Source organism: Notolepis coatsorum (genome assembly GCF_963971535.1).
Source record: "Notolepis coatsorum genome assembly, chromosome: 14".
Taxonomy (NCBI): domain Eukaryota; kingdom Metazoa; phylum Chordata; class Actinopteri; order Aulopiformes; family Paralepididae; genus Notolepis; species Notolepis coatsorum.
Genome location: NC_140178.1, coordinates 27,989,253 through 28,004,709, shown reverse-complemented (window position 1 = coordinate 28,004,709; position 15,457 = coordinate 27,989,253). Strand labels below are relative to the sequence as shown.

Here is a 15,457-nt window from a genome sequence, read left to right as displayed (position 1 = left end):
TAGTCATTGTTGCAATGTACTTACTGCATTGAATTGACTCAATACCTAGGAATAAGGTCAGGGTTAGGATTAGGAATATAGTTAGGGTTATTGTTAATGTTAAGGAAGTGTAATGCGGTAAGTACACTGTGTAACAATGAGTATGTAATTACAAAAACTAAGTACAAACATAATTAATTAAATTGTAGAGCACTGTGATATTTTGTTACCAATATTTGCTTTGATGTCTAGTCCTCTATTTAGTGTGTGTGTGTGTGTGTGTGTGAGAGAGAGAGAGAGAGAGAGAGAGAGAGAGAGAGAGAGAGAGAGAGAGAGAGAGAGAGAGAGAGAGAGAGAGAGAGAGAGAGAGAGAGAGAGAGAGAGAGAGAGAGAGAGAGAGAGAGAGAGAGAGAGAGAGAGAGAGAGAGAGAGAGAGAGAGAGACATCTGGGGCAGCTGTCCATGGTGCTGAGAGCTAACTCGTTGTATTATGAAACCAGTATGAGACGCTGTGTTTTTTTAACGTTTCAATTCAGAAAGTTGATGCTCCAAAAGCAAACTTGTGGTGTCGCTCAATGAGGAAGTGGGCACGGTTTCAGGTTTCACAGTACCACATGGCTTTTTTGTTTATCCCGTCATTCAGCGAATATCAGGGTGATGATCAGAGCCAATCAGAGGCAGATCAGGGCTGGTCTTTGCATAATGCAAGCCAATCAAAGGCAGACATTTTTTTTTTATAACGCACATGGCCATGGGAAAAAAAAACGCTAGACGCACACACATACAGACAGACCTTTCATAGAAAAAAAGTCACTAGCCACTGTGGCGGGTAGAATGACGGAGTTATCCGCCACAGCCTAATTCTACCCGCATTTGGCGGGTGGCGGGTGTTAATGTCAAGCCCTGTATATACCGTATATATCTATCCACATCTGTCTGACGTCTGTCAACGTCAAACTCTCTACTGAAGTTTTGAAAAGCTGGACCATTTAAACAACTTCGACAACAAGCGGCCGTTGTGATTGGAGGATCAAGAAAGGAGGGCAGGGTTTGAGACAGGTCAATTCCATAATTTTTCTCTTGTGTGCAACGTTTTTTTTTCAAAACAGTAAAGAAAATATGATTTGAGAGACGTTTGTAAGTTTACTGGGCGATTAAAAGGAGGTGTATTTCTAATGTAGGGATTAACGTGTGGAACAATGCTGATATACATTTAAGAATGAGTAATTCACTTTTGGTTTAAAATAAATGGTTTGTATACCTATTTTTTAAGGCTTAATTTGATAAGAATATAGGACAGGCATATACACATTATGCTTCAGTCTGTACCTTTTCAGTCACTGCCAAAATCAAAGACTTTTGACAGTCTGGAATGATGAGTGCATATTATTGTATTGTGTGTGATGACTGAAAAAAACCCGACTACTACTACTACTATACTAAAATGTGATTGGTACAGCATAGAATACCTTTCTTAAAAAAAAAAAAAAAAAACGGTTGCCAATGGTTACAGGCAGCCATGTTTGAAGAACAACAACTACACCAATATTCTGTGCAAGGCCTCTTATTGGTTCATTGCCGATCACAAGGATGTGTGTCTGTGAGGTCATTGTGTCTCCTCACCCAGAAGTAGTCACAGTAGCTCCACTCATTGTGTCTGTGAGGTCAGTGTGTCTCCTCACCCAGAAGTAGTCACAGTAGCTCCACTCATTGGGCTTGAGAAGCGGCTGATCTGGACCTTCTCCAGGCATAGGGAAGGTCACACAGTTGATCTGAAACAAAGGAAGAGGAAAACAGATTCAGCAATACCAACTGAGTCACGTGAAAATATATTGTAGTCTGCCCCGTTTTTCTGACAAGGATTACGTTCCTTTCTACTCCGGTGTCCACACTGAGTCCGACGTATACAGCGAACAGGTCTATAGATGGTTGTTTCCCACATAGTAACTCTTTGCTTCTACAGTTACCCATCTCATCCGAACATCAGCTACGTGTAAACAACGTTTCGGCAGTCTTCCTGGCTTGAACTGCGGCCCCTCTGCTCGCCAGCCTCCTGTGACTACTAAGATGAAATAATGCACACAGTCTCATGCAAGTCCACCACCTGAGAACAGTCCTGTTCCAGTGGCGAAGCAAACTGTTTCAACGTGTGAGTTAAGCCGATGGTTTGTTACATAGGAACAGAGATGGATGGGACTAGCAGTGTTGCATTTTCACAGCCCTGATTCCACATTATTAGGAACTACCATCTGTGTTTCCAGGCAAACAAAGTTGAAATACCCACGCTTTGCCTCTAGAAGTCATAGTATTCGAGCACAGACATCTTCAAATAGAAGGTGAGTATTGCAGCCAATGAGCTGTGGCTTTGCGCCCTATCGTGTGCGGGAAAACACGTCAAACACGTCCTTCTCAGGTGCCAAACCTAATAACATTGCACACGTACAGTATGTGGTTACACTGTGCTGGCGTGGTAGTAATTATATGTTTCCCCCCCAGCATACTGTAGTCCCAATTTCCATTGATTAATCCCCAATACCCAAATGTTCTGTCTTCCAGTCAATCCTTTTGTCTCCCCTGATCAATCAGTCACCACCCTTTGTCTCTCATCATCTCCAATACCTAAACCATCCCCCTTCCGGCCCCCATGTGTCTCCCTCCCCCTCTTTCCCCATCCCTAGCTCACCTTGACATCAGGTCACCCCTCCTCGCCCCTTCACCCTTCTCCAGCCCTCCCATTTAGTCATTTAGCTGACACTTTTATCCAAAGCGACTTACAAGTTCTGTATGACAAGTCATCAGGAAGGGCACAACTCTATCAGCTGAGTAACAATGTTCATCAAAGTGTTGAGTGTCTCAGTGAGCTGCGGTGTTCCACAAGGAAGCATACTAGGACCCTTACTGTTCCTAATTTATGCAAATGACATGTCATCAGCTTGGGACTGCAACTTGTTCCTGTTCGCGGACGACTCAGCCCTGCTAGTCTCTGACAGGGACAAGTTGCAGGTTGAAAAAGCCCTCAGCTCTGAACTCGGCAGAATCTGCACCTGGCTCGCTGATATAACAAACTAGTCCATTCTCTTTGGATCAAATAACAAACTCAGCAAGGCCAATGGCTTCTCTGTTACAGTGGGTGAGAATATTGTCACAAGGAAAGATGAAATTACATACCTGGGCTCCATCCTAGAGGCAAATCTTCCCTGTGACAAAATGGCATCCAATGTAATCAAAAAAGTCAACAAACGAACAAGATTCTTGTACCGGACCTCCTCTCTGGTAAGCAAGAATACCCTGAAGACTCTAACAGGAGCACTCATTCAAGGGTACTACGACTATGCTTGCACCTCATGGTACCAAAGCACCTCAAAGGCACTAAAAACAAGACTACAAACTGGTCAGACTACTGCTTAACCTTACTCCTGGCTAAAACCCACCTCACCCCTGCCCATTTTGACATCCTAGGATGGCTTAGAGTAGACGACAGAGCTTGCAATGGGCCTTGTGTACAAGATACACTACACCACTAAGATACCCATGTACATTTCGAAATACTTCCCAAAGGTCAGGGAATTCCACGACCACAACACTAGAGGGAGTTCCACAAATCATGTTCAACCCAGATTCCGCACAAACAAGGGACTAAACACGTTTCGCAATTATGCCACAACAATGTGGAACGCCCTACCCACAGCAGTAAAATAATGTCAATCCCTACCCACCTTCAAAACTGCCCTCAAAGAGCACCTACGGGAGGCTGCAATTCGGAACTGGCCCCCGTAAATGTCCAAACCCCCGACAACCCCCTCCTAATGTACAGTTTCCTCCCCCTCGAATGTATATAGTTTCTGTCAGGATCTCTGTTAAACAGTACTGTATATTTGTATATTTTGTATGTCATGTATATCATGTAACAGTACTGTATATCTGTATGTCATGTATGTCATAAATGTCATGATATACAGTATATCTGTATATCTGTATGTTGTGTATGTCATAAATGTCATGATATACAGTATATCTGTATATCTGTATGTTGTGTATGTCATAAATGTCATTAAACAGTAAACAAGTAGTAAACAAGACGAAAGTCTTTCTCTGGTCTGCATCCCCTTAACAATTGTGTGTATTGAGCCGTACTGTATTGTACCCATTCTGCAATCTGTTAATACAATTGTAATCAATCAATCAGTGCTACAGTGTAGGTTAGTATATTAGGACATGACAGTAAGGTTAGTTAGGGTTATATTTATTATTATATATTTTTTATTTCAGATAATGACCACACCCCCTTTTGGTCCGTCCGTATAAAGGTTTCTATTCTAGGAGCTCTATGGAGGATACGAGGCCTGTATCTTTCTGGAGTCATCGGCCATAAAACTCTTGACTTACTTGTATTTCGATACTCGATATTGACTGAGTATATCCTTGCTCCGGCTATTCTCCTCCACACGATTCCCACCCACGCTAAACATGTACACATTCACGGTACGGTACAGCACTTTGGATCCACCAAATGACATTGTATTACTGAAATGTATTAGTAATCACTTACACCACCCTGGTATTACCTTGTTATTATCCTGATATTACCCTGTTATTATGCTTGTATTAACCTGTTATTGCTCAGATGTAATGGTAAAATGATACCACTCCAGTGTCTCTGTGAGATTTGGAAGTTTCTACCCAGAGGAGGACTTGATATGAGAGATGATTGTGGACTTCAGGAGGTCGGGGGTCAAGGACTACAGCCCACTCAGCATCGACGGGGCACCGGTTGAGAGAGTGAACAGTTTCAAGTACCTCGGAGCCCACATATCCGAGGACTTGACATGGACCACACATATTGACAGTGTTGTGAAGAATGCACGACAACGACTCTACTTCCTCAGGCGCCTAAGGAAGTTCCAAGTCAGTCAGAAGATCCTTAGGAACTTCTACTCATGTACAATCGAGAGCATCCTGACTGGCAACATCACCTCCTGGTTTGGGAATAGCACTGCACAAGACCGTAGCAGACTACAAAGAGTGACACGTTCAGCCGAACGCACAATTGGAGGGGGGCTTCCCACCCTCCAGAACATTTACAACAAGCGGTGCAGGGGGAAGGCTAAGAGAATCATCAAGGACTCCAGCCACCCGAACAACTGCCTCTTTGAACTGCTGCGGTCAGGCAAGCGATACCGGAGTCTTAAGGCGAGCACAGAAAGACTCAGAAGGAGCTTCTATCCCCAGGCCATCAGGCTGCTCAACGAACAATAAACACTATGCAGCAACCATCAAATGCACACAGCACACACATCCACACGCACACACTCACTTTAAACGGGCAACTCACTGCAGCACCCACTTTACACACTTTAGAACACCTAAACACACTTTACACTTTATATTTATTGGTAAAGGATTTGCACTACAACTCGCACACCTTACTGTAAATTGTACCTAAATTGTACCTCATCCCATTTCTGCTCTGCACTATATAGTATTGTATATTAGTACATTGCATAGTATATTGTATATTGTATGGTAACTCAGTTACTTCTATTCTGCATCGAACATTGTACATATGTCTATACTGAACACTGTGACCTCTATTTTTACTTCTATTTTACATGCTATACTATTTTATTTCATACTATCTTGTCTAACACAGTCTCTGGAGCGAAACAGTAAGAAGCATTTTGTATAAAAGTATTCTGTACTTCTGTATGACAAATATTAAAGAAACTTGAACTTGAAACTTGAGCAGAGGAATGTTTGTGATTCAGAGAGTGGGGTCACATGTGTTTGTGTCCTGCAGATGAGAGTAAAGGGCAGGGATGACTAAATATGCTCACATGTGGTGACAGCAGCCACAAGATGGTGACCCATAGGGCCTGAAGGGGGGAGGGAGGAAGGGAGGGAGAGAGAGAGAGAGAGAGAGAGAGAGAGAGAGAGAGAGAGAGAGAGAGAGAGAGAGAGAGAGAGAGAGAGAGAGAGAGAGAGAGAGAGAGAGATAGAGAGAATACCTACCTCATCCTCAAAGCCTGCACGGTTTCTGTCTGTAACGCCTTCCGATTTGCTGCTGCATCTGACTGGAACACCTTAGTTACAAAACACCCTTCAACTCACTGCCCTCACATCACTCACTGCTTTTAAACAAAATCTGCAACAGATCATAACTGACTGTTGCACCTGCTGACTGCCTCCCAATCGCACGCATAGCCCTCAGACTCTTCTCTCCTCCCCCTAAGCCCCCTCACCTACCTCCCTCCTTCTCCCCCTTTCTTCTCTCTCCCTCTGGTTCTCACTCTTCCTTTTCCCTCTATTTCCTTCTCTCTCCCTTATTTATTGTAATTTTCCTTGTATACTATTGCTACTGTAATTCTTTATTTTATTTACTTGTATGCATGTACATAACCTTGTTTTTGTTGCAGCCTCCCCCCCCGCCCCCCCTTCCCTCAAAAGGTCTTTGCTTTTTGGTCAGGCTGCTTTTGTATATAAGAATTTGTTCTTGCTTGCTTGCCTGGGTAAATAAAGCTTAAATAAAAAAAATGTGTGATGCAAAAGCTAGATTTAGTTGTTCCCTCTGTCATTGGGAAGCAACGGTTGTGATTGGAAGATCAAGCAAAGAGGGCAGGGTTTGAGACTTGATCAGGGATTTGACTGGTTGATGATCACAGTAATGCCATTAATAATCAATATATAACTCATTCAGCGCCAAAAACAAGATTTCTCGTGTTTGAAATCCAAGCGTTGAGTGCCAAAAACGAGATGTCTCATTTTTAGTTCCCTTTTCCTTTTTTCCGATTTTCTCATACTAAGCACTCGCACGGGCCTGTGGGTGTGGATTGGACCTGCAATGACGATTGAATCCCGCCAGGTGGCAGTATCGCCTACCTTATTAATATGCATGGGCCAGCTTAGTGTGGGCTTCCCCGCAGCACCCAAAGCACTAGGGACTCTACTAGTAGGGTGCGAGCAGTAGTGAGCATACATTTTTTTCAAGAATAGTATAATTTTTGTTAAATTTCCTCAAGAAGATGCTATTTTCATGTAACTTGCAAACATGGTCCTCCTTACTTACTACAATCTATGCTATTATGCATTTCAATTACGGGTGTAACGATGCGACCTCACAATGATTAATTTCGATTACGATTATTCAGGCGACGATTCAATGCATGATGAAATCTCTTCATTTGACCACGATTCGATTTGATTCGATTAATTTTCTATTCATTTTCTAGATCAGTTAATTCCCCAAACAATTTTGAATACACAAATGTGGCTGGAGGAACTGATTCACTCAGCATGAATGGACTATAGGTCAATAAAAACAATACACAAAAAAAAACATTACATTTTTTATTTTTTTTTATTATAATCTTTTTTATTCATTTATATTATAATCGATTCTAACATTTTCAAATCGATGCAGTTGAATCGTCACATTAGAATCGATGCATTTAGATTAATCGATGCATCGTTACACCCCTAATTTCAATCATTAAGATTTATGTCAGTTTAAAAAGAAAAGAGTGAGCAAACCTTCACAAATACAGAATGCAGCATTCCGCCTGGTCTCCAACCTACCGAAGTTAGCCCACGTTATCCCACTTCTTAGAGAGCTGCACTGTCCTTGACCTGGCATACCGTGCAGCGAAGGGAACAACTCCCGCCTACCTCCGGGCATATGCTAATAATGTCTTTACTACTATGCACTCTACTAAGACTGTAGCACCCAAGTTCAACACTGAAGAAATATAGATGCACCTTTTTCAGGCCTACCTAATTCAAGCATTAAAAATCTTCAACTCGTGCAAAATGCGGCTGCACGGATACTAACTAAAACTAGAAAATTGTATCACATCACACCAGTTTTGTCCGCCTTACACTGGCTTCCTATTCAAGCCCGATCTGACTTCAAAGTGCTACTCCTCACCTAAATTTTTTTAAATGGGCTCGCACCGCTCTATCTATCTGATCGTATCTCTCGATACTCGCCCGCTCATGCTCTGCGCTCACAAAATGCGGGGCTTCTATCGATTCCTAGGGTTAAAAAGAAATCCGCCGGCCACAGAGCCTTTGTCTACCGCGCTCCCTACCTGTGGAACAAATTACCTGCTGTCGAGGCTTTTAAATCCCTGCTTAAGACCCATCTTTTCTCTCTCTCCTTCAACCTACCCCGATCTCACCTGGTCGGGGACTGACCCTTAGATTAATCTGTCTAGTTTAGTTAGGATGTCTATTTGCTCCCATGTCTGCTTTTCTGCAGACATGGGAGAACCTTTTTAACCTGTCTCTGTCTCAACCGGTCCCATGGAACAGCTTCATATCGCCTTCTGTCTGGCCTGCAGTGCTGAACCTTCTGAGTGGCTTTTCCTGCCCCCCGGGGCATACGGCCCTGGGCTATTGTCTTGTATCTCATCCTGTATCCATACGCTTGCAGTAGCTCTATCTATTACTCAATTTCACAAATTTCTTATATACTATGATTCTACTGTCACCATGTATGCATATGCTCACTACATGTATTTATTGCTCCATCTCCACCCACTACAAACATGGGAACTCTCTAACCCCCCCATCTCTCTGAGTGCTTGTCTCGTAGTGCTGACTAAGGTGGTGGATGTCTCTGGGTCTTGGCCAAGATTGCAGTGACTGTTCTACGTGCACCACCGAGACCATGGATCAGCTTCTTACCGTCTTCTGTCCGTGGTCTGTCAACGTGGTTCAGACGTGGAGTTCATTGCTGGGTTAAGTACTTCTATTCTATTCACATAATATGCTTACTACATATATCTATTCTATTCACATACTGTATATGCTTACCACTTGTATCTATTGCTATGTCCGCCCATCACAATCACGCGAACTGTCTAACGCATGTCCCGTCTCTCTGTCTCCCTGTGAGTGGCTGTCTCGGAGTGATGACCGGAGTGTTGGACGTCCCGTGATGATGACCGGGAGGATGCAACCCTCTGTGAGCCGCCCCTTTGCCTCAAATAGATCCGCTATCAGCTCTATCTTTAATCTTTCAAAATGTTCAGTTGCTATCGCATGCACTTACTCACACATGCGAGTGCATGCTTTACCAACTGCTCGCCTGTTTTACTGCAACACTATCACCGACATCTAAGAAGGGAGATCCCCCCTTGAATGGCCCTTCTAAGGTTTCTCTCCTCCACATTGCCTGTGGTGCATTTTTTCCTATTGCTAGGTTTTAGTGAGTTTTTCCTTACCTTCGCGTGGGGTATGTCTCGGAGTGTTGCATTTATTTTGCATTTATTAAAAAAAAAATTACTTTATGGTGTTTTGTTCTTGACCTATTGTGATGTTTCTTCTTGACTTGTTTAAAGAAGACGTGTCCGGCCCATGGGGACATTAACGTGTGTTGTCGGGCCTTACACATTTTTTTTATTTATTTTTTTTATTATTTGATTATGAACATTCTTACTCAGCTGCCAGAGTTTCCTGCTGACCTGTTGTACAGAACTTGTAAGTCACTTTGGATAAAAGCATCAGCTGCATGTAAATGTAAATAGCAAGGTGGATAAACTGAGTTTAGCCGGGTTGACACGTCTCCACTATATCCCCTTTACCAAAAGAAAATAAATACTATATTACACATACAGCGATTCACACATATCAAATGAATCAACTCTGTACAATTGAGAATATGCTGGGTTTAAAATAAACACATCCAGCGCCCAGACTGAACACACACACACACACACAGTGTGTAATTGATCCTTTAGGGCCAGACTTATGTAATGTTCACCATCTGTAAGCGCTCCCCTCTGTGTCCAATGCTTTCAGACATGCATTATGCAAAAACACAAGAACTCATACCACTATACTGTATTAGTGTGAGTCAGGCGATTAAAAAAATGTATCTAATTAATTACAGGATTTGTAATTAATTAATCTAATTAATCGCATTTTAATCGCATAACCATTTTAGGCCTGATATTTTAGATTCTATAATCATATTTCAAATAGCATGTGTCCGGATGGCAGAATTCAGTACTGTATCTACAAAACCTTCTGTTTAATCATCTTCCCTTTATTCATTTGCTTAGATTTTTCAGGTCTGGTCAATTTTAGCTTAGTAACAGACACAGTATTTCTGACACTGGGAATACATTCCCTGAGATCCATAGATGTCCCTAGAATCAGATACCAAGAACATGCAAATGGAACATTTAAAAAAAAAAAAAGTCTATAAATGTTTATTCTGCGTTCTTATGGAATGAATGAGATAAAAAAAAAGTATAATAATTTGTTTCTTTTATTAATTTTGCGTACATTTTCATAACGCGATCATTTGCTGTGTAATTAATTCATCTAATTAACGCGATAAACTGACAGCCCTAATATATATATATATATATATTTATATATATATCCTTTCAGAGGGATTGAAGTATATACAAACGTCTTCAGACTGCGTTGGAATCGCTTGAAATTTAAATGAGAAAATTCCAGTGCAACCTTCTCATGAAGGTCACGGTGATGAGTGTCGTATCTCATCACCAGTAATGAATCTAAGGGCAGAGTGATAGTCCAAGGATTTAAAAACTGAGGCCGCAGCATGTCTGTAGATTACATCACCACAGTCCCAAGACAAGATAAGAAAACTGCTTCGACAACTCTCTTCCTACCAATCAAAGGAAAGCTGGTTCTGTTTCTGGTTCTTTTTATTATTTGTAATGTTCTGTGGCCTTGGACATTTATACTATATATACAATGCTAAAACCCAGAGCATACCGATACTCACTCAGGCAGACACATGGACATATCGCAAAACACGACCATCACATGACCACTGCATGTGACACCTGGCATGGGGGAGGGGCGGGGGTCACATGTGTAAACAGCAGAAACGCATGCATAAACACAAGGCAGTCACTTTCTAATCTATAGTAATAGTAATGTGATTTACTTGACGCCGTGGACTCGTCACTTTTTGTTAATTTTCTGCCTGAGAGATCGTGCCCTGATTGTCACAGGCGGCAGATTTTCCGTCCCACTGGCTCCACATCTATCACCCCGGTTGTTTATCTTCTTCTCACGCCCAGCAGAAAATGAGACCATTTATCTAAAGCAAGGCCGCCTCACTCACTCACTTCTCTTTTATGGGGTGCTTATTGAGGTGCTCCAGAGTTAGGACTCGTATATTAATACAGATTATACCTTTACGACACCGGAGGGAGCTCGGGGTGTGATGGATCACAGAGGAGTGGGATCGACCGGCACCTACTCCGACGATGCTTCTGGGTTCATTTTGAAGGTGTACTACGCCGTTTTGGAGGCATGGGGATTTGTGTATAATTGCTCATTAAAATCTGCACTTTACAGAACACATTTACTATAATAATAATAATAATAATAATAATAATAATAATAATAATAATAATATGTATATGTATATGTATATGTATATGTATATGTATATGTATATGTATATGTATATGTATATGTATATGTATATGTATATTATTGACTGTAATAATAATAATAATAATAATAATATTGACTGTAATAATAATAATAATAGTATTATTAACACTTTGGCTGCCTAAGGTTAAATTCATGATATACCATAGATTGCCAGCGCTATTTGTCTATGGAGAAAGTCCCCTTCTTTGCAGGGCTATAACTTTTTAAATTCTATTGCTACATTGCCATTATTAGGGCCCATTCAAAGTCCTATATGTATTGTTCATTGTGTAGCAACGTTAAACTTTTTCATTCACATATTCATAGTAACGTATGGTCTAATGTATAAGTATGTTTTCATCTCTTTCTGCAGCTTTCTCCAGAACGTGATATATAGCCCCAAATGCATTATATTGATGATGAAATACAGTTTGATGGCAATCAGCGCGATATAAAAAATTCCAACTAGACGTACTTCTAGAAGTTACTACACGTCATCTGATGTTGACCGGATGGGCGAGGGGGCGTTTATAATTCCGTGGGCAGCGTTATACCAATCATCTAATGTGGGTCAAATGTTGATAATAGCAGTTAGTATCGAAGACGGTAACGTTACACGCTGAAACTCACCCCAGTCTCCGCGCGCCGTTGGGCGATCATCGTAGAGTAGAAATCTTATCATTATGGGATATATTTTTACCCGGTCCATCTCCAGCTTGTATAATGGTATATACGTCCAAATCATGTTGTTTATCGAGTTATTGCCAATCGATCACTGTGTAGCGTGACGAGCCAGAGTCCCATGACCTATAGCGAGCGCCCGGAAGTACTACGGACGTCTAGGACAACCTCTATGCAACATCCTGTTTGGCGATTGCGCCGATCGGCCACCAGATGGCGCTCCTGAACCGCCAGAGAGCTCAGTGGGTCCTGCTGGTGGATCTCAGGCCAGCGGAGGGGACATATGAATCCGATCGCAGATTTTTGAAATATTGATATAAGGACGACGTAACACGTCCTCCGGCAACTTTAGCATGGCCAGCAAAGACGTCTAAAGGCGGTTCCCGGCAGTCAAAGTGTTTAATAATAATAATAACATAATAATAATAATGAATCTGATTTATAAAGTGCTTTTATGGGGTGGGGGTTGTGAGAGGAACAACATACAATAGTACTATATATACATTCAATTATAGCGTTCAGGTGTTTCAGGAACCTGACTTTCCTCTGAGGACAATGTGTTTATTCAGTTGTGAAAATATACCACAGAATACATTTTACCTCTCTGAATTTCAGATTTCTCTCCTAAAATACGGACCATATCAATGTAATTTTTATTACATTGTCATTACCAGAGACTGTATCTGTTTTCAACAAATGTTGTGTTCATAGGCAGTATGAACATGCTAACAAGATTAGTGCCATACTCTGGGAGGTAAAGTTAAATAAAAACTCAGATTTGGGTCTAACCTAGTTTGCTAGTTAGTCAATTAGTCAAGCTTTCTTTTTTTTTTTACTTTGACCAGTCAGCTGGTTCTTTTCGCGTTTATCGCTTTTTCTGGTCAAGTATGACCGACAGAAACAGGTTGAATGGGGGTATAGATGGGGGGAAAGACACTCTGAGAAAGTACGGCTTGTCCGGGAGTCGAACTCGCTACCCCAGATCCGTGACGCGCACGGTTGTCCCCGACGCCGAAATAGCGTTCGAGGTACGCGGTGAGCTACTGGAGCTCCCTTTTAGTCAAGCTTTCTAACCAAGTAGGGCCCATTTGATAGATTTGGTCATTTATAGCTAAACATTTGACTGATTGGATGTAAAAATAAAATGTCACTTCAGATGACCGTTGGACCACGCCCCCACAATCCTGAGACATGCATGGTCTGAGCAGCAGGATGAGCTGTTTAGAAACTGGAAATGATTATAGTTGTAAAACATTTTAATCATTCAAATTTGGCTGGGTGGTTAATAATAAATTGTTCTGTTATGTGACAAACATCAATAGAACACATATTTATTTTCACTTTAACCCTTTCACTGCCACTATAGAAGGCTAACTTTTTGGCCTGTATTCGAATACCAACCAGTTCATGCTTCCGTGTTCGCGTTTTGCGGCCACTGCTGTTTCTGGTCGCACCAATCGTGTGACGGCAAGTTCTTTCGCCGGTTAAGCTTAGGCACTCTTTCGAAGTTGGTTAAGGTTAGAGTTTGTCTTAGAGCATGGCGATAGAACGCCAGCCCTGATTCCAAACTCTAACCTTAACCAACTTCGACAGAGTCGCCTAAGATTAACCGGTGATAAACTAGGCGTTAGGTAGTTTGCTGCTGGTCGAGGCGGAAATGGGCGCGTCACGCGATTGGGCGCACATGTCACATGACCAGAAACGTCCGTGGCCAATCAGATCGCACCAGAAACGGCAGTGGCCAATCAGATTCGCAAAACGCAAACGCGGAAGCATGAACCGGTTGGTATTCGAATAGACGCAACCTTTTGTAGTGAATGTGTTAACCCTTTGCAGTGTGGTAGTGAAAGGGTTAACCCTTTGTAGTATGGTAGTGAAAGGATTAACCCGTTGTAGTGTGGTAGTGAAAGGGTTAACCTTCTGTAGTGTGGTAGTGAAAGGGTTAATCTTCTGTAGTGTGGTAGTGAAAGCGTTAACCCTTTGTAGTGTGGTAGTGAAAGGTTAACCTGTAGTGTAGTAGTGAAAGCGTTAACCCTTTGTAGTGTGGTAGTGAAAGGTTAACCTGTAGTGTAGTAGTGAAAACGTTAACCCATTGTAGTGTGGTAGTGAAAGGGTTAACCCTTTGTAGTGTGGTAGTGAAGCACGTTAACCTTCTGTAGTGTGCTAATGAAAGGGTTAACCTTCTGTAGTGTGGTAGCGAAAGCGTTAACCCTTTGTAGTGTGATAGTGAAAGAGTTAACCCTTTGTAGTGTGATAGTGAAAGGGTTCACCTTCTGTAGTGTGGTAGTGAAAGTGTTAACCCTTGTAGTATGGTAGTGAAAGTGTTAACCTTTTGTAGTGTGGTAGTGAAAGGGTTAACCTCTTGTAGTGTGGTAGTGAAAGTGTTAACCTTTTGTAGTGTGGTGGTGAAAGGGTTAACCTTCTGTAGTGTGGTAGTGAAAGTATTAACCCTTTGTAGTGTGATAGTGAAAAGGTTAAAGGGGACATGCATTGCTATTTCTTGCACTATTTGGGCAACTTTACACAATTCCTGAGAGTCTATGGAACACATCAGAACGTTTTTAATTATTTTTAATTCATTGTTTTATATTTTTGATCAAGTACTCAAAAGCATAATTTTTCAGCCTCAGGATTTCAGGCTATTTTTGGATGGGCTCCGCCCATAAGAGAGTCACCCACAGTCTGTGACTGGCAGACAGAAAGAGATAGAGAGAGAGGGGGAGAGGGAGGGAGGGAGAGGGAGAGAGAGGGAGAGAGAGAGGGACACAGAGCATAAAGTTATCTATCCACTGCTTCCCCCGTGCGGTCCAGGTTGTGTGTGTAAATGCGTGTGTGCCACTGCTTCCCCGCGAGGTCCAGGTTGTGTGTGTAAATGCGTGTGTGTTCGTGTTTCACAGACTCCTGCACCGCGGTCCCTCTCTCTCTCTCTCTACCAGGGAGAAGCCCTGCGCGTCAAATGCGTGTCCGCGGTCCCTCTCTCTCTCTCTCACTCTCTACCAGGGAGAAGCCCCGCGCGTCAGGTTGTGTGTAAAATGCGTGTGTGTTTGTTTCCCCGACAGAAGCTCCTCTCTCTCTCCCTCTCTATCTATCTCTCTCCCTCTCCCTCACTCGCTCGTTCTCTCTCTGCCTCGCTCTGTTTGAGGAAGTGAAGATATTTCCACTCGCTCTGCTGTCGCTATTCACGTCAGCAATACTGTCAAATCAGAACGGCTTAGTTGAGTGAGGGAAGATCTCGTGAACTAGAGACTAGACTGATGAGTCAATATGGTAATTAGAGACACAGACCCATTGATACTACTACTATTGCTATAAAACAATGCTAAATACTGGAAAAAGCCATTTATAATGCATGTCCCCTTTAAGATGGCTTGCGCAAC

General features: G+C 42.2%; 1 protein-coding gene across 1 annotated transcript in view; it reads right to left on the bottom strand.

Annotated features, from left to right (window-relative positions):
- gas7a (growth arrest-specific 7a) overlaps positions 1–15,457 on the bottom strand; it is an 86,110-nt gene that overhangs the window by 32,429 nt on the left and 38,224 nt on the right. The window contains exon 5 of the mRNA XM_084329055.1: positions 1,661–1,750. Coding sequence (XP_084185181.1) covers positions 1,661–1,750 — 90 coding nt within the window. The remainder of the gene's footprint in view (positions 1–1,660; positions 1,751–15,457) is intronic.